This window comes from Dendrobates tinctorius, unplaced genomic scaffold, assembly GCF_039654945.1.
Source record: "Dendrobates tinctorius isolate UK_male_01 unplaced genomic scaffold, ASM3965494v1 ptg000013l, whole genome shotgun sequence".
Classification (NCBI taxonomy): Eukaryota; Metazoa; Chordata; class Amphibia; order Anura; family Dendrobatidae; genus Dendrobates; species Dendrobates tinctorius.
In genome coordinates, this window is record NW_027361681.1 from 4306225 (window position 1) to 4326636 (window position 20412).

A 20412-nucleotide genomic window follows, 5' to 3' on the forward strand; every position below is an offset into this window, starting at 1 on the left:
CGCATGCGCATGAAAACGCAGACGAACGCATGTCCATGCGCACGCCTGCATTCCCATAGACTGTAATGCGTTATTATGTCGCATTCCGTGCGCATGCTTTTCTTCTTTTTTTTTTTACACCTTTCGGCGGACCCAAAAATGCAACGGGTTGCGTCTGGCGTGCCGATGTGCACTGGTGTGAATTCTCTTCTGAGTCGGGGCTCCATCTGGTGGTTACTCTGGGTAGTGGAGCTGGCCGGATTGACAGAAGTCTGCCACCTGATGATGATGATTGGAGATCTGGGGTTACTGATTGGGAGTATTTAAGTGAGCAGGCTTCCCTCAATTGTTGCTGGTGATTAGTTCTTCCTGTGCAACTTGAGGTCTGCTGTCTCCTGCCTGATCCTGCATTTTTCAGCTAAGTTGTTCATTTGCTAATCCTTGCTTCTGATCTGGTTTTGCCTCTTTCTGCTTTGCGGGTTCGGCGTGCTCCCTGCTGGGAATGTGCTGGACCCTGCTCCATATGTTGCAGCTTGTGTCAGTCTGTTCAGTCCCCTGTTATATTAGTCTCTTTTGCTTTGCTGCCAGTTTACACCAGAATGCTGATATAGTGGGGGAGAGGTCGTGAGACCTCAGTGTGTTCTGTAAATCAGACGTGTTGGATTTTTTAGGATTTTTGCGTGATTGTAGACAGTGTCTTTCCTTTCCTGTCCTATCTAGACAGTTTGGGCCCCATCATTTGCTCAGTCTATTTTCTGCCTGTGTTTGTCCCTCATCTGGTCTCACCGACAATATATGTTTGGGGGCTATCTAGTTCTTTGGGGTTCTACTCTGGGGCAGTTTAGATTTCACCTTTCTTGCTTTAGGCCTAGTTAGTTCTCTGGCTGTGTCGAAGCGTCTAGGGCATCGTAGGTACGCCCCACGGCTACTGTTTGTTGTGTTAGGATTAGGGGTCTGCAATTCGCTAAGTGACCAACCTTTCCGGTTGGCTAGCCTATTCCTGCCATCCTCCTCCTTATGACCTGTTCATAACATTGCACACCTTGAAAAAACGCATGCGCACGAAAACTCATACGAACGCTTTCCATCGCAAGACCATGCGCACGTCATGTTAAACAAAGGTGCGCATGGACGCACACGATGCGCTGCGCAAAAAAACGCTAATGTGAAACCAGCCTTAGGCATTCACTGCTTCAACCTGTAAAGTGCTCTGTATAATATCGGTGGAGATGGTGAGTTTGCCTTCATTTTCCAGCACACTGTTGCTATGTGATTTATAACATTTTTTTGGCATTTCCACTTCTTTGTGTATTACTCGATGTGGATTAATGTTCTGTGTCTAACACCAGGAGTGCAGAAACAGAAGAACATCATGTAGCTTTATAGAAGTTGCACAAAACCTCTGCTTGTTGCTCCTTAGGATGTCAGTATCCGGTTTGTTATCTCCGGACTCCTCCATGTTTACCAGAAGAAGATTGACCGCGAGGAGGAGACCTGCCTGTTCATCACCCATCCAGGAGAGCTGGTCGGGCAGCTGGCCGTCCTGACAGGAGAACCACTCATCTTCACCATTAAAGCCAATCGTGACTGCACATTCCTGTCAATATCCAAGAGCCATTTCTATGAGTACGTGACCTCTAGTCCTACATCCTGAAATATCATTAGTAATAAGGGACCTGTATGACATATTTTTGTCCTAACAGATTTATTTATCATGGAAGCCTCCGCAACAGTAATCCAAATTTAGATCATATTTTTGGTGCACATACCAGTCTAACATGTCCAAGATATGTCCTGGTTCCCTTGCTTTATAGCATGGCATCCTCTCCTTTTAAGTGGACAGATATTCTTCATCAACATGTTGTCTGTATAAAGATATGAGCCCTTGTCTGTCAAGTCGCTGCATGTGACATGAGAGCAGAGCTTGTTACTTGTCTCCAGGCATAAAGCTCCTGTAATCAGGTGCGGGTACATCTCCGGTGTGTGTATATATAGACGGGCCTCCTCTGGGCTGGCCTAGATTTAGTTTTTTGCTTGTGAACAGAGTTTTTAGCTTCAGATTTTCATCTCCTATTTCTTGCCAAAGTGCAGATTTGCACTGTTAGAACTATTATAGAACTATACTTCCTCATTAACATGGTGAACTTGAAGTAGTTACAGGTATATATGTGATGATATGATGGTCAAGATGGTGGGTGCGGCTGAATAACTCAGGAGTTGTTACTACATCTACAAATCTGCTTATTTCCCCAAGACCTCGTTCAGACGGCTGTGCTGTTGGCTTATTTCACCATTTATATTATGGCCACGAGTCCGAACGAGTCAACTACCTTGAATTAACAACTTTATAGAGCTCTGTAAAAATATTATTTGGGGTCATAAAACCGACAGCCATGGGTCACAACTCTTTCCACAAATTGAATGCGAAAATGACTGGCCTAAATCTGCATAGAAGATTTGCACCAATTTCTGTACAATTTTATGCAATCTAGGAATGCCATACTATAATAAGGATTCCTATGCTTACCATGTGGATAAGTGACACCAGATAACATACAATTGAAACCAGTTTTCATACTATATAAAAAAGACACATTCATGTTTTTTCAATATCCAACATGAAATCAGAATAAACCTTTCCCGTTTTAGGTCAGTTAGGAATAGCATAATTATTAATCTTTGCCAAATGCCAGAATAATGGGAGAGAGAGAGAGAATGTTTTAAGGCATTTTTATTACTTACTGCAAAGTCAAAAGTTTACATACACTAAAATCACAATACCTTTAAACAATTCTGGACTGCCCATATGATGAAGTCATGTGTTTGGAAGCTTCTGAGTTAATTAGAGACACACCCGTGGATCTATTTTAATGCACACCTGAAACACACTGCTTCTTTGTGTAGTATCATGGAAAAGTCTAAAGAAATCAGCCAAGATATCAGGATGAGAATTGTGGACATGCACAAGTCTGGCTCATCCTTGGGTAAAATTTCAAGATATCTGAAGGTGCCTCTTTCATCTGTACTATTATACACAAGTACAAACAAGATGGGAATGTCCAGCCATCATACCGCTCAGGAAGGAGATGGGTTCTGTGTTGCAGAGATGAACGTGCTTTGGTCTGACATGTGCATATCAACCCAAGGACAAAAGTAAAAAACCTTGTGATGATGATGTCGGAAGCTGGTAAGATTGTGTCAATATCCACAGTGAAGCGAGTAGTGTATCAACATGGGCTGAAAGACCACTCTGCCAGGAATAAGCCATTACTCCAAAAGAAGCATAAAAAAGCCAGATTAATGTTTGCAAATGCACACAGGAATAAATTAATAATATTTGGAGACACATCTTGTGGTCTGATGAAACTAAAATTGAACGTTTTGGGCATATTGACCATCATTACGCTTGGAGGTAAAAGGAAGATGCTTCGAAGCCTAAGAACACCATCCCAACTGTGAAACATGGGGGTGGCAGCATCATGTTGTGGAGTTGTTTTACTGCAGGAGGGACAGGTGCACTTCACAATATACATGGCATCATGAGAAAAGATTATGTGGCAATACTGAAGCAACATCTCAAGGCATCAGGAAGTTAAAGCTCGGGGGCGGAAATAGGTCTTCCAAATGGACAGTGACCCGAAGCATACTGCCAAAATGGTAACAAAGTGGCTTAGATTCAAAGAAGGAATATTCTTGTATTAAAACGTGCGCTGCCAGACCATCACTCCTCACAAGTTGTGTGCTTTAAAACATTTAATTCCCAACGCGTTTCAAAGTTAAAAACTTCTTCCTCAGGGGATGACATGTACAAACAGGTATAGACATCGCCGGTTTTATATATACACAGTTCAAAAATTGGCGCCAAGGGTCACGTGTTGTGAGGGAGACAAAAGTCAAAGTTCATCAGGGTTGCAATGTCAAAGGTAATTAAAAGCTTATTACTGCCAACGAAATTAATTCTTTTAATATATTTCCAGGTAAAAAGGAAGAAAAAAAGAAGAAAGAGAAACGAAAAAAAGGGGGAAGGAGAAAAAAAGAAGAAAAAAAGAAAAAAGAGAGAAAAAGAAAAAGGAAAAAAAGTGAACGTGGAGAGGACTTGAACAGAACCAGAAAAGCGGAGTCAGAAAGGAGAAATAGCCAGAGCATAGACCACTACTCTAATGAACAGATTACGTGTTGAAAGGAAAAAAAGGGAGGGAAGAAAGAGGGAATAAAAAACTTTGTATGAAATATATAAATATATATTAATAGAAATCTAAAAAGTATGTGAAATTAATGAATTTAAAAACTGTAGTAAAAACAAAATTTATCAAAAACTTTATTGCATATAATAAATATGTGAATAAAAAAGTAAATAAAAATGTGTCAATTCAATTTGAAAGCGATGGAATATGGAGCACTGTATAAAAACTGGCAGGTAAGTAAAAACAAGAATAGAAATGTATGCATGTCAGGTACACATAAAAACTGGTGTATTTACATTTTTATTTACTTTTTTATTCACATTATTTATTATATGCAATAAAGTTTTTGATAAATTTCGTTTTTACTACAGTTTTTAAATTCATTAATTTCACATACTTTTTAGATTTCTATTAATATATATTTCATACAAAGTTTTTTATTCCCTCTTTCTTCCCTCCCTTTTCTCCCTTTTTTTTTCCTTTCAACACGTAATCTGTTCATTAGAGTAGTGGTCTATGCTCTGGCTATTTCTCCTTTCTGACTCCGCTTTTCTGGTTCTGTTCAAGTCCTCTCCACGTTCACTTTTTTTCCTTTTTCTTTTTCTCTCTTTTTTTCTTTTTTTCTTCTTTTCTTCTTTTTTTCTCCTTCCCCCTTTTTTTCGTTTCTCTTTCTTCTTTTTTTCTTCCTTTTTACCTGGAAATATATTAAAAGAATTAATTTCGTTGGAAGTAATAAGCTTTTAATTACCTTTGACATTGCAACACTGATGAACTTTGACTTTTGTCTCCCTCACAACACGTGACCCTTGGCGCCAATTTTTGAACTGTGTATATATAAAACCGGCGATGTCTATACCCGTTTGTACATGTCATCCCCTGAGGAAGAAGTTTTTAACTTTGAAACGCGTTGGGAATTAAATGTTTTAAAGCACACAACTTGTGAGGAGTGATGGTCTGGCAGCGCACGTTTTAATCCAAGAATATTCCTTCTTTGAATCTGATGATTTATGGCCACGGCGTGGTCATTTGGATGTGCAGCAGGCTGACCTTGTTCCTTTATGCCTAATACTCTCCTAGACAGGGTGAGTATAACTTTTTGTCTTATATTCTCATTTTCTCGGGTAAGACCCTATTACGCTCTTTTTCTTTCAGTTTTCATTAACAAAGTGGCTTCAGGATAACAAAGTCAATGTTTTGGAGCGGCCATCACAAAATCCTGATCTCAATCCTATTGAAAATTTACGGGCAAAGCTGAAAAAGACAGGTGCGAGCAAGGCGACCTACAAACCTGGACCAGTTGCACCAGTTTTGTCAGGAGGAATGGGCCTAATTGACGACCAACTATTGTGAGAAGCTTGTGAAAGGAAGGATATCCCAAACAGTTCACCCAAGTCATTAAGTTTAAGGGCAGTAGTACCAAATACTAATGAAATGTGTGTAAACTTTTCACTTTGCAGTAGGTAATAGAAATGCCTTAAACATTCTCTCTCTCATTATTCTGGTATTTGGCAAATATGAATAATTATGGTAATCCTAATTGACCTAAAACGCGAAATGTTTATTCTGATTTCATATCGGATAATGAGAAAAACATGCATAGGTGTCTTTTTATATAGTGTATGGAAACTTCTGGCTTCAGCTGTACCACCACATCACATTTTGTTTTTTTTTCAACCATCAGTCCTCTGTTTTATCCTGTCTTCGTACCCCGTGGATTATTTTCCAGCGGCGATTATTAGCTTAAAGTGCTCAGATCACATGACTAATCAACACAGACATGGCCTGCAGTATTCATATGAAGGGTAAACAATGAGAAACTCAGCCTTGATAGTAGAAGGATTTATGTCAGGTGCCATAACTGTAACCAAGTAGCAAAACCCAAGCAGAAGGGATGTCAGCAGTTCTGTGGATTGGAAGCATAAATGGAAAGAACTGATTTCTCATCCTGCGCTAACTCTGGAGTTGATTCCTATTCTTTGATTTTTTTGAGAAAGCACTCTGTCACTTCCGGTTATCAGTGGCTGAATGTAATGTTTATTTGTCAGATAATTACAGGAAATGCAGAAATGTAAAAAAAAAAAAGCAAATCGTATAGAATAATATTTTTATGTTTACAGCCCCCATGCAGACCTGTGTTTCTCCATGGTTTGTCCATGGTTATAGGATACATATAAGACCCTGCTTGGTCTGATCCTGCTGTCAGACTCTTTACATTTGCTTGCTGCTTCTTGCTAATATACTGAATGTACGTTAGCAAGAATTAGGAAGTATGAATATAGGATCAGATCGACGAAGGATTATTTGCATGATGTAACCTTGGAGAGCAAACAGGTCAGCATGGCGGCTTTATACATATAAGGGGACATTTCAAGGGCTGTGGACCATAATCATAGTTTTTAAAAGTTGCACATTTTTGTGCAAGACTTAAAAAGTTTGTGACTCTTATTCTGCGCCCTTTTTTTTTTTTTTTTTTGACTCGTTGACCGTTTGGGGGTCACATGTGGGCAGAGTAATTTACTTTTTAAGATTTCTGGTTGTGGACGGCATAGAATTTAGTTGGCAGCATTGAAGTTAGTCAAAGGCGTGCACCTCATAAATTTGACACCTTTTTATCTGCGTTCTTTGGATCAAGACAAACACATGAAACCTCAAAAGGGGAGAATTTACTAAAACTAGCTTTCTTTACCGCTTCATTATGGGACACAGGTAACCATGGGTGTATGCTGCTGTTGCTAGGAGGCTGACACTAGTCAAAAAAAAGGAAAATAGCTCCTCAGCAGTATCCACCCACCGACAGGCACCAAGTACCTCAGTTTAAGCTTAGTGTCTGTAGGAGACAGACCTGGATCTGCTACCAGATCCTAATTTTCTTTTTCAAGTATCTTGTGTGTTTTCATTATTTTTTTTCTCTGTCTTTTAAGGTTCTTCTTCCTTAGGGTAACAGGGTGTAATTTCTTACCCTGTTTTCCCGTACTTATGCGACCGAGAGAGCACTGTGGTGTCCTCCACATCGCCCACTCTTGGGCCCGCAAAGCAGGACCTAATCTCCTGTCACCTTTGCGAGTGCTTCAGGGTGATTCCAGGTGGCTGGTCCTTGCCTTTTCCCCACCCCACCCCTCTCCTCGTAGAGGGCTGGGAGGAAAACGGTGGTCACCAGCGGAGGCCTCCCTCTTCTTGTAAGGGGTTGATGCCGTCCTCTGCACAGTCTGAAGACTGTGTGGGAAGGATCATCTCTGATTCCATCGACCCTCTCCCACCTGAGGTCTCCTGATGAGATCCTCATTGCTGCAGAGGGACCGGGACTCACTGCAGGTATGTCTCCCTCCTCAGCGGGAGGCGGCATCCTGGGGTACACTGTCCCTTCATCGCAAGGGGACAGGATGGCAAAATTAGTAGGGATCACCCAGCAACCGCAGCCATTTTTCCCATGGTCGGGCACAGCACTTGTGGATAATCCCCCTCCCTTTGCTGGCCGCACCCCTTCCTTGTCTTCCTTTAGCCAGTCACCATCGCTCTTTTAAATCGCGTGCTCTTTTTGTCCAATAGGAGGCGTCTTCCTCCTCTTCTTTCGAGTCTGGCCACGCCCCCTGTAGCACACGCTTTTTCAGCTCCTATCACAGATCTTCCCTTTCCTGGCTGCTCACGCCCCCGGCATGTCAGCCAATTGGAGGGGACCTTTGTTTTCGCCGGCCAGCAGATTGTCCAGGCTGGACACGCCCCCGGTGTGTCAGCCAATATTACACTTGCTTTCTCTTGCCGGCCAGCAGATTACAACGTTGTGGTGACACAGCCAAGGCTACATCAGACTCTTCATACCGCATATCCTACGCGCCCTGCAGACTTGCTAGCGCTCGGCACACGGGGGACACAGCTACATCCTGCGCTCTGCAGGACGCTCTGCACAAAGGGGGACGCAGCTTCCACAGTCCTGTCTGCTGGTCATCGCTGGCATCGGGTAGGCTCTATTCCCTTTTGTCTTGGCTCCTCCATAGCAGTATCCTTAAAGCTCAACTTATGCCCAACCCTAGAGAGGCTTCTTTTTGCCCCTCTAAACCCACTCACTGTGATTCACTACGCCTATCCCCTTTGCAATAGAAAGTGATCTTCAGGCCTGTCCTGCAGGCCTTCCACCATGTCTGCCCCACAGGAGCCCTCTAACGCCCAGGATTAGAGCACTCCCCTCCCTCCGGAGTGGGCTGTTGCCATCTCGCAGTCAGTCTCCGACCTGACAAAAGTTTCACAGTCCCTGGTCCAGGTCCTGGAACGACTTGCGCATTGGTCTTACCGCCTCCAGTGCTCCGAACTCCTCTCATGGTGATTCGCACGCACCTGACCGAGTCCTTCACAGGGACAAATCAAGCACACTGCAAAGGAAGCGAGCCCTTTCCGTTTCTTCCTCCAGCTCTCTGGGTCCCTCTGCATTCTCCTGGATGCATCCCTCTGTCCCATTTCTGCCTCCACCTGGGTGGCAAAGTCCATGTTTGCCTGGGCAAGAATGCTTTGTCAGGGTACTCTAGTGGAAGCTCCTCCGGATGAAATGGCAGATTTGGCAGACCAGATTGCCCATGCTGACAAATATCTTTTGACCTCTTCCTTGGATGTGGCTGGTTGTTCCGCCAGGGCTACCAGCAATATTGTTGCTATACGCCGCATGCTCTGGTTGAAAGCGTGGATTGCAGATCCACCGTCTAAAAAGTCCCTCACTAACCTTGCCTTTCAAAGCTCTAGACTTTTTGGGTCCAAACTGGATCAAATAATTTCAGATACTACCGGCGGGAAAAGTCACCTCTCTTCCCCAGTCCAGACCTAAACGTCCCTTCAATAGTAAAAGGCCACTTCATTTCCTTTCAGCCCTACTTCAGGGATTCTCTCCCAGCAGGACCGCTTTTCCGCCCAAGGGGAAAGGAAGAAGCCGTCTTTTAAACTAGCCCCTCACTGGCGACCAAAGGGTCATTCTTCTAAGCCTTCAGGGTCCCGCGCCAACAGGTTCTCCTCAATGTGACGGGTCACCCCCCCGTCCGGCCGGGAATCTTTCCAGGGTGGGAGACCTGCTTCTTCTCTTCTGGGACGCCTGGTTGTTCCTGGGTCAGAGAGATAGTCACATCTGGTTATAAAATCTCCTTTTTTTTTTTTCGGTCTCTACTGCCAAGACATCCGTCTCAGGCCCCAGGGGTTCTTCAGGCCGTCCCTTCCCTACTGCGCACAGGAGTAATCGTACCTGTTCCCCGGAACAAAGGCTTTTCAGGGTTCTACTCTAATCTTTTCATAGTCCTGAAGAAAGACAGATCGCTCCATCTGATTTTGGAACTCAAGCAGCTGAATCATCCCGTTCGGATCTGTCATTTCAGGATGGAGTCCTTACATTCAGTATTCGCCTCCATGGATCCGGGAGAATTTCTTTGCTCTGTAGACATTCAGGATGCTTATCTTCACATTCCTGTTTGTGTTCAGCATCAGAGATTCCTAAGGTTTGCGATCCAGGAGGACCACTATCAGTTCACGGCTCTTCCCTTCAGCCTCAGAGTATTAACGAAGGTCATGGCAATGGTCATGGCCATCCTTCATTCCAAGGGGATTCTCAATTCCTTACTTGGACGATCTTCTGGTCTAGGGGCTGTCCTACTAAGACTGCTATCTGAGTCTTCAGATCACCTTGGACACTCTGGTCTGTCTCGGCTGGATTGCCAGCAGAGAGAAGTCCTTCCTGATCCCCTCTTAACACCTGGTATTTCTGGGCATGAGGTTCAACACTGCCCAAGCCTGTGTCTTCCTTCCAAAGGAAAAGTATCTCTCACTCTCTACCAAGAGATCCGCATTCTAAAGCGATCAACTCCTCTCCCCCTTCGGTCCTGCATGAGAGTTCTGGGTCAGATGATTGCTGCCATGAAAGTCGTGCCCTTTGCCCAGTTCCATTCTCTTCTTCAGCTGGCCCTCAGATCTACCTGGGAGAAGAGGACCATCTCCCTAGACAGGCCCGTGCTTCTGCCCCTCAAAGTGAGGCAATCCCTAACCTGGTGGACTTTATCCGCCTCAGTCCTGCACGGGAAATCCTCCCTCTCCCGTGGCAGGTCATCACCACCAACGCCAGACTCCACGGTTGTGGAGCAGTCTTCCTTCATCACACAGCGCAAGGTCGCTGGAACGTCCAAGAAGCCGCTCTCCCCATCAATCTTCTGGAGATCAGAGTGGTTTTTCTTGCCTTTTTCCGCTGGCAGCCCCTCCTCGCAGGTGAACCGGTTTGCAATCAGACAACGCCACTGCTGTGGCTTACATAAACCATCAAGGAGGGACTAGCAGCAAACGGGTGATGACAGAGGTAACAAGGATTCTGCAATGGGAGGAGCGTCACATTCCCGCCATATCAGCTGTGCCCATTTTGTGGGTGGAAAATTGTGCAGACGATTTTGAGTCGTCAGTGTCTCGCATCGGGTGAGTGGTCTCTAAATCCTGCAGTTTTCACCCAAATATGCCAGAGATGGGCACACTAGACATTGACTTGATGACGTCTCGGATGGACCACCAGGTTCCTCAGTACGTAGCCAGGTGCCATCGGTTGCAATGCCTTAGTGATCCTATGGTCCCAATTCCAGCTGCCTTATCTTTTTCCACCTCTCCCCTTGATTTCGAGAGTCATAAAAAATAACCGCGAAAGGGATTCCCGTAATCCTGGTAGCTCCAGATTGGCCAAGAAGGGTCTAGTACGCGGAGCTAGTAAGCATGCTCATGGACACTCCGTGGAGGCTCCCAGACCGTCCAGATCTTCTCTTACAAGGCCCCTCTGCCACCAGAGTTCAGTCCCTGAGTTTAAGGGCATGGCCGTTGAGGCCTCAGTCCTGAGAGAGGCTAGTTTTTCCCATCAGGTCATTTAGCCTATGACTAGGGTGAGAAAACCAGCATCCTCGCTTATCTACCACAGTTACTGGAAGGCCTTCTTTCGGTTGAGCGAGGACAACAATTTGGTCCCTAGGGAAACTTCCTTCCATCCTGGGTTTTCTACAAGCGGGTCTTGATTCTGGTCTATCACTCAGTACCCTTAGGCTAAGTGCACACGTAGCAGAAAATTTCTGCTTAAAAACCTGACTCCCTTCCCAGAAACCGCGCGTTTTTTTCTGCGCGTTTTCTATGTGGTTTTTGCACGGTTTTGATGCGTTTTTTTCCACGCATTTTCAAAACGCATAGAACTAGCCAGAAACGCGGAAAAATCCGCGAAATTAATGAGCATGCTGCGTTTTTTACCGCGATGCGGTTTTTTTCGCGGTAAAAAACGCATCAATATGCACAAAAAGTGCAAAATACATAGAAATGAATGGGAAGCTTATTTTTAGCGGTTTTATTGGAAAAACCGCTAAAAATACAGCTAAAAAAACGCTGTGTGTGAACACAGCCCTTAAGGGTCAAGTTTCCACTCTGTCAACTTTTTTCCAACGAAATCTGGGCTCTCGTTCCCAGGTAAAGACTTTCCTTCAAGGAGTCTCCTACCTGGCACCTTCTTTTCGTCCTCCGATAGATCCTTGGGATCGTAACCTTGTCCTTGGCGCACTTCAGAGCGCTCCTATTGAGCACATTCAAGACATTCCATCTTCTCTCCTGTCATGGAAAGTGGCCTTCTTAGTTGTCATTACGTCCATCAGGAGAGTTCCTGAGTTAGCGGCATTGTCCTGCCGTTCTCCGTTCCTGATTCTCAGTCAGGACAAGGTAGTTCTCAGACCAGTTCCTTCCTTCTTACCTAAGGTGGTTTCTTCATTTCACATTTATGAAGAAATTGGCCTTCCCTCTTTGTCTCTCTCTGGTTCATCCCCTGGAGAAGTCCCTCCACAAGTTGGTGATCAGAACTATCCGAGTCTACCTCTCAAGCACTGCTCCCTTTCGCCTCTCAGATGGCCCTATTTGTCATCTTCGAAGGTCGTCGTAAGGGGCTTCCAAATCCACTAGGGTTCGCTCGGCAATATTAGAGGCATACTGCATTCAGGACAAACAGCCTCCTCCGGGGGTAAAGGCTCACTCCACCCGGGAGATGGGAGCTTCCGGGGCAGTTCATCGCTAGGCTTAGGTTTCACAGATTTGTAAAGCCGCAACCTGGTCATCTTTGCACAATTTCATGAGGTTTTACATCTGACACGGGCCTGGGAAGGAAGGTGCTGCAGGAGGCGGTTAGGTATTTTTTTTTTTTGCATTCGTTCTGTTTCCCAACTTTGGGACTCCTTTGGGACATCCCATGGTTACCTGTGTCCCCCAATGAAAAGATAAAGGGATTTTTGATAATCACCATAAAATCTCATTCTTGGAGCCTTCATTGGGGGACACATCACCCTCCCTGTTTGTACCGCTTTTGGGCCTACATGCTTTCATTATTTGGTTGGTACATACAGTGCCTTGCGAAAGTTTTCGACTCCCTGGAACTTTTCAACCTTTTCCCACATATCATGCTTCAAACCTAAAGATACCAAATGTAAATTTTTGATGAAGAATCAACAAGATGCACACAATTTTTTTTTTTTTTTTTTTTTTGCTTAGTGTCAGCCTCCTAGCGACAGCAGCATACACCCATGGTAACCTGTGTCCCCCAGTGAACGCTCCCAAGAAAGAGATTTTACAGGGAGTACTAAAAATCCTTTTTTTAGACGCCGTTCTGAAAAGCGCAAATTTTTGGTCAACTTTTTTTCTTTTTTTGCTTAATTTTGTAAAACTGACGTAAATAGTTTCTAGTATTAGAGTTTTGCAAAATGATTTGAATGACCCTGGTCTATCAGCGATGACAGTAGCCCCTTGCTGCTGAACCAGAGCCCTGTGAACCTCCTCTGACTTAAAACTTTCCCAGTGCCTCTTCTGATTAGTAGGCATGAAGTGTCCCAACACAGAGAATTGGCATGGTCGCTGGACCAGGGTTGTGCAGATTGTTTTTTTGTTTTTTTTTGTCCACACCATTAACTCTCTATCACAGTTTGGGAGATTGATTATGCTATTTGCTAAATTCTGCATCTTACCTTTATTTCTTTATCAATATATTGTGCTTGAACTTTGTGTAATTTCATAAGGTTACTTTCACATTAGCGTTTTTTAGCGCTGCGCTTCATGCGCAATAGAAATGCATGCAAAAACGCATCATGCGTTTGCGTTTTAGGTGCATGCGTTTTTACCAGTTTGTAGCCATGTTAACTCTTAAAACGCATGCGATTTCAAACGCATGCGTGCGCTTGTACATGCGCACGCCAGCTTTCCCATAGACTGCAATGTGTTTTTTTTGCGCATGCGTTTTTTTAACGGCGTTGCACGGACCCAAAAATGCAACAGGTTGCGTCGGGCGCACCTAGGCGCACACTACAAAAAAGCATACGTGCACGTGCAAACGCTAGATCATGCGCCCGCCATGTTAAACATAGGGGCGCATGGACGCGCACGATGCACCGCTAAAAAACGCTAATGTGAAACCAGCCTAAGAGAAGCACAGCCCACATTAGGAGGAGTAGTAATTTACAAGCCAGAAAAGCCTGTATAAGGTAGGATGGAGCTCTGGGCTACAAGACCAAATCATGTTATTGGAGGTGTCACTTTGTTGCTTCTCTTTATGTGGAGTAAGACCTCGTTAGTCATGGCCTGCCAGTTTCCATCTTTCTTCTGCTCTTTTCCATTCACATTGCGGTTTAGATGGCCATAATTAGGTCAGAAGACAGAGTGGGACTAATCCTGTTATTTAGTGATGATGGTCTGCACAGTGATTACGCTGACAGCTTTTTGGTACACTGGATTTACAGACACAAATACAATATCCGCAGGTGAAATCCAGACTAACTGCTAACTGCAGTGTTGCGAACGAGCAGGACATGCTTTGTTACCAGCATACTTGGATTGTAATCCAGGTTATGAATAGTGAGTTGTAGAGTGCCACTTGTTGGTTATTAACCCCCTCTGGAGCTGCTCTCATATGGAAAGCCTCTGATGTGTTCTCCTTTTGCAGGATAATGAGGGAGCAGCCAAGCGTTGTTTTGGGGGTCGCTCATACAGTCGTGAAGAGAATGTCACCTTTCGTGAGACAGATTGATTTTGCTTTGGACTGGATGGAGGTGGAGGCCGGGCGTGCCGTCTACAGGTGAGACCCTCAATACTTACTGTTACATGTTTGCAGAACCACATTGTAGCTGTATTGTACCCCCCCCGTGAGCAAAAGGTCCTTTTTCTGTAATCTGAGCAGGCTTCCCTGGCACTATTCATGTATGTTCCTGGGAGTACTCTACACATGAGTACTCATCAGATGTTTGAGTCCTTTTATTATGGTCATCGTGTCTTACATGATTGCTCAGTCAGGGCAAAACATCTGTCCTGCAATCATAGAATCATAGAGTTGGAAGGGACCTCGTGGGCCATCTGGTCCAACCCCCTGCTCAAAGCAGGATTCGCTAACTCATCCCAGTCAGATGTCTGTCCAGCCTCTGTTTGAAGACTTCCATTGAAGGAGTACTCACCACTTCTCGTGGCAGCCTGTTCCACTCATTGATCACTCTAACTGTCAAAAAGTTTTTTCTATTATCTAATCTGTGTCTCCTCCCATTCAGTTTCATCCCATTGCTTCTAGTCTTTCCTTGTGCAAATGAGAATAAAGTTGTTCCTTCTACAATGCGACAGCCCTTAAGATATTTGTAGACAGCTATTAAGTCTCCTCTCAGTCTTAATAGCTGATAAGTCACTTGCTGGCAGTATGGCTCATTGTTGAGGGGGTTGTCTCATGCTTACTTTATAGAAGCGTGCTTCTTCCTGCTTGCTGAGGGGTGGTGCTCTCCTACTTGATGACAGTTTGTACCAGCTGCTTGAGTGCGCTGCTGGTCCAAACTCTCCGCTCTGTGGTGCTGCTATATGAGGCCTCTTTGTCTCTGCAGCATTGGGGGAGCACTGAAGTCGGCCAGGTTTGGGAGCTAACAACGCAGGCCAGTGATCCTGGTCTGCTCCAATACAGTGCATAAAAGAACGTATAAGCGTGGCCCCACTGTGGTGTCAAGTATTCTAGGGAATAAGTCTAATTAGGGGAATGGTGCAAATTAATAAAAAGCACTATCCAATTATACCCAGCTTCTACGATGGGTATTAACATTTAAACAGCAGCTTTACTATTTTGGTAAGGTATTAATCAAAGAAAAGGCTTAAAGAATATGGGATATGTAAGGATTCGCAGAGCTTATTAAAGGGGTATTCTCAAGTTGCCTCTTGAGCCATTCAGAGTAAAACAATCTCCTTGCTTCCTGGGTCCTAGCAGGGCGGGCTTCCTCTGTGAGTGACAACTCTGGTGACTTGGTATAAGGTGAAGTCTTTGTAGAACTGTAAAGCTCAGCACAAATTCAGCTATGTTTGGCTATCAGTGTTTTTTTCTGAGTCTACATAGTTATCCCTGTATTTATACATTGAGGTAATAAGGTATTTGCACAAACACACAACTTTGCTGCCGGTTGGTGGTTTATACCCGTGTCTCTTCAAGCACCACTCCAGTGTTGCAATAAAAAAAATGCTTGAGTGATGCTTTAAGAATATGATGGGGAGAGGGATGAGCAGCTAATTTCTGTATAGAAATCAATGAGCAGGAGAGAGCTTACTGGGACGTTAAGTATTAACCTCTACTGGAATAGAACTACTGCACACTGCCAGGTATTAGAGTCTGGGCTCCATGGAAACCAGCTGTGCACTATAGAGGATAAAAGAGAATGACAGCAGATAGCAAAGGCAAGTCAAATGCAAACTTGCATATTTTCATGGTGACTAATTAAAGCCATTTAAGAACTTGAACACCACTTTTAAATTAAGAACAATGCATATGGACTTCATAGGCGTCATTGGAAAGAATGGGACAGGAGCTTGACACCCAGCAAACATCTGTGGATGTGTACTTCCAATGCAAAAGAGAGCGGCGCCAGATTACCAGTTTAAGATCTATTGGTATTGGCTTAATTTGCTAGTTATCTTGGCCACTGGTGGATAGACCGGTAACAATGTAGCCTTTTAATATTTGTTTAGAGGTCTCAAACTCCTTTTCACATTGAATATATTTTTTTTTTGTCTGTCCCAGGCAAGGTGATAAATCTGACTGCACCTACATTGTTCTCAATGGACGTCTCCGGTCTGTTATTAGAAAGGATGACGGAAAGAAGCAGCTAGCAGGGGAGTATGGCCGAGGAGATCTGATCGGAGTGGTAAGAAGCTGCATGTCTCCCATAACTTATATCTACCATTTAAACTATTTTTTTTTGCTGAAAATAAGTAGAAATTTGGTTCTCTTGGATACAAGCGACCTGTACAGGTGCCTTTCTCACTACGCTAAACATTTCTACAAAGCTTTAATGTGAGATTTTTGCAATTTTCTGTCCTTTCCCCAGCTGAGGATGCGTCATGCTAATTTAGAGCCTGTGCAGCGCTATGTATGGAGTCGGATGCAAATGGGGATATTAGTTGCATACCATGTTGTTGTTTTTTTATTTTACCAAAGAACCTTTTGCATAAAGCCATTGAGAAATATTCTGATATTTTAAGTTTTGGTTTCTGTACTTTGCCCCTGTATTTACCCTCTAGTTTATGTCCTAAAATGGTAACTTCTAATCACTCCTAATCTCCCGGACGGAGTGACACTTCTGGCACGTTACCATCCACCTAATTGCTCTATCCTAGATATGCCGGCCTTCAAGTGAGCATTAAAATACAGCTCCACTTAATTGCTCTGCTCATAAATCTCCAAACTCCTAGAAACGTCTTTATGCCAGGAGGAATAGAGGTCGTCGCTGCCATCCAGATCACATGTTGTGCATCTGATTTATCGCAGAGCGTTTTTTGCTTGCAGTCAGCAGAATCCTCCGGTGCAGTCTTATGTAGGCTAACCTATATTCTCCAATATAACAGATGAGGGATGTATTGTGTGCCACTGCCCATGTTGTACACCTGGATCTGCTCACTGGGTCATACAGGGTGGAAATGTCTGACACTTAGAATATGCACATGTGTCTGATGTCACCAGTGGAGGAAACTGCACAATAAACCTGATATGCTCAGGCACCTGTGTGATGTGGTGTTGGCTGTACATAGGAACCTGAGAACCAGGATCTTGTCAGCCGAGTCTATCAGACAAGGCCCTTTGACGGGCCTTTTCTTTTCTTGCCTGGTTTCTAGAAGACCTCTAGTTACAACAGCTACATTTCTCTTCAGTTAATAAAAAAGTTCTAGCATTACCTAAAGCTCTACCGACTGCCGGATTGTGTGTGCGCTGCTGTATGGACAGCACATGCTACAATGTAAAAGCTGAAGAGCTGACTCTCCTATATAAGAGCGATCAAGTCCAATATTAACAATCAATTAATACAAAAAAATCGGTTTTCATGATCACAAACTTTGCAATTCCAGAAAGAAAAACATGTAATGTGGCATTTAGCAAATGTTTGCTTGTTTTTATACTAAGCTGTACCTGTAACCTTGTCCTTTGCTTTTTATGTGCCCACATTGAAATAATGCTATAGCGCTCTTACCCACTATAAATCATTTTCATTGCTCCCATTCAGTATAATACCTGCTTGCGAAGTATACCACCCCTCCAGTGCTTCTCTGCACAGTGTGATCACACAGTATGATGTCCCCACCCATAGTATGAGGCCAGCAAAGTGCCACGTACACACTTATAATGTCCCCACAGCGCCCCACGCACAGCTGTAATGCCTACACAGTGCTTCACGCAGTTATGATTCCCCCACAGGGACCCATGCACAATATCATGTAAAAATGATGAAAAGTTGTACAATTATTTATTTTTTTAATGTTCGTTACTTGTACAGAAAAGAAATTAATGGGCTTTCTAAACATAGCATTATTAATGTGATAACCACATGGGAACCGTATGTGGTCTAAGGGGGACTCTCTAAAATAAAAAAATTAAGGGGCACCACCCTCTTTAATGTAAAAGTACTTATACCCGACAAGAAAATAAACAATACAAGAAACTCAGTGACGTAATATGTATTTTGTGTCCCAGCCACGTTCTCGGGGGACAGGCCTGTGTGTATCTGTGTTTAGCGCTGACCCTGTTATCTGCTGCATTTTCTGTCTACTGAACCAAAATAGTCTGTGACGCATTACCGCAACATGCTTTGTAGTTGCTAGGTAAGATTTTTTTTTTATGTTTTTCTTATGATACCACTAATTGGCTTTGCTGTCACATACACAATACTGGGATTTTAGGCCTCATAGGTAGATGCAGTGTTCCCTAGTAACAGATTGTCAGGGGTCAATTCTGACCTGAATAATTGCTCCTTAAAGGAGCTGAGGTACGTCACGCTGGCAGCAGGGCAACCAGCAGCCACTGTCAGGAGTGTGTGTGCTTGTATATGTTTTGACATTTTAACTGTTTACCAAAACATATTCAAGATGTACGGTAATCAATGTGGGCAAGTGCAGACTCTCCGCTTTAAGTTGAGGGTATTCATATCTTAATTGGAGTAAAGGTTTAGTAATTACTGCTCTTTAATATGCAGCTGCCTCTTTTTAAGGAACCCAAAGGTACTGTAATTGGACAATTCATGTCAAAAGCTCTTTAATGGACTGCATGAGTTAGGCCAGGTTCACATAGCGTTAATGCAGTCCGTTCAACGCATAGCGTTGATGGACTGCATTAACGCTACTCAGATAATACGATCGCGTTATGTGAGCCCGCTAGCGCAGATGCTTCATCTGCGCTAGCAGTGACAGACCCTCGGACATTGCTGTCCGCTTCCGAGGGTCCTTCACAGAATGACGGCACATCGCTAGCACATGCCGATTTATGCCGAACGTCTGTTTTAGGTGATCAGATGTACAGAAGTGTCCATCCAAATATAACTGATATCAATATTCAGCCCCTGTTTTCTCCATTCTCCAAACCCTTCCAGATAACAGAGCTCCCTGAAGCCTGGAATATGCCATATAGGAGTATAGTTGGAATAGTCCCCCAAACCCCCACAACTTTTTACAAGTCAACCACACTTTGTTTAAGAGCAACGGTCACGGCATTACTATATTTGGCTTTGAGTACATCTGAATCTAGGAGTTCCAAAATATCCCCTCCCCCCCGGTATTTTAAGTACCGCAGCCCTTGCATCCATAGTCTTCTCTAATCCGCTGAAATGTTGGAGCTAAGGGTTCTTCTACACTTGCTGTGTTTTTGCGGCCCCAATAGATTTCTATGAGGCCGCAAAAACGGCCCGCAAAAATTAATTGGAGCGCCGTATGGCCGTGAGGGCTGTGAAAAAATATTGAGCTTGGTTGATATTTTTCACAGCTTACGGACACGGCCCCCAGTGGAATCAGTGATGCTGCAAAAACAACGGAAGCTTGTGTTTGCGGTACACCGTATTTGCAGAAACCCATCCCAACAGAAATCTCAAAATCCATCCCAACAGAAAAATGTCGATCCTAATAAAATATTTTTGCTGCCCGTTATTGCGACAGACTGTTAAAATTACGGCAAAATCGGGCCACAAGAAACACGGGAAGTGTAAAAGAAGCCTAAGGCTGGTTTTACACTTGCTGTGGTTTTTTGTAGTCCGTAATTTCCACGTTCTTCCACAAAAACGGGCTGCAAAAAACCTTCACGGATCGCCGTATTTCCCTGTTATAACAAACAGCAGGGAAAAAATGGCGATCCGCAAATATGGTGTACCGCAAAAACAAGCTAACGTTGTTTTTGCGGTACCATTGAAATGCATTGCGGCCGTGTCCGTAAGCCGTGAAAAATATTGAGCAAGCTCGATATTTTTTCACGGCAGCAAATACGGCCCTCACTGCCATACGGAGCACAGCCCTCCTACTAATTTTTGCGGCCCCCATAGAAATGCATTGGGGTCGTAAAAACGACCAGCAAAAACACGTCAGGTTGAAACCAGCCTAAGAGTCCAGAAAATACCCCCATACATTAGGAAGTGCTAAACCACCGTGATCCTTGGGCAACTGTAACTTTTTCAGCCCTTTTCCAAACCAGGTCCTGGAAGATATTATGCATTTTTTTAAACCAGTGCTTTGGGATCCAAACTGGAGAATTATGTTAGGCATAGAGCAATAGAGGGCATGAGGCTCATTTTAGTGCGGTTTGTTCTGCTTATGGCAGAAACTGTGTAGATTCCCCCAGTCTCCAACTTTTCTGGATTTCTGGACTTTACCAGAGTATTCAGATTTAAAGGGATGTAGTCATTAACCTCTCTGGTAACCTAAATGCCCATGTATTTGAATGTTTGCACCATTGGGATTGCTAAAGATT

At 43.9% G+C, this 20412-nt stretch overlaps 1 protein-coding gene across 3 annotated transcripts in view; it reads left to right on the forward strand.

The window, feature by feature from the left end:
- The window catches only part of PNPLA7 (patatin like domain 7, lysophospholipase), a 339713-nt gene that overhangs the window by 248062 nt on the left and 71239 nt on the right, over positions 1–20412 (forward strand). For all 3 annotated transcript variants that reach the window (XM_073558322.1, XM_073558321.1, XM_073558323.1), the window contains 3 exons: positions 1400–1605; positions 14119–14250; positions 16213–16336. In XM_073558322.1, the coding sequence (XP_073414423.1) occupies positions 1400–1605; positions 14119–14250; positions 16213–16336 (462 nt within the window). The remainder of the gene's footprint in view (positions 1–1399; positions 1606–14118; positions 14251–16212; positions 16337–20412) is intronic.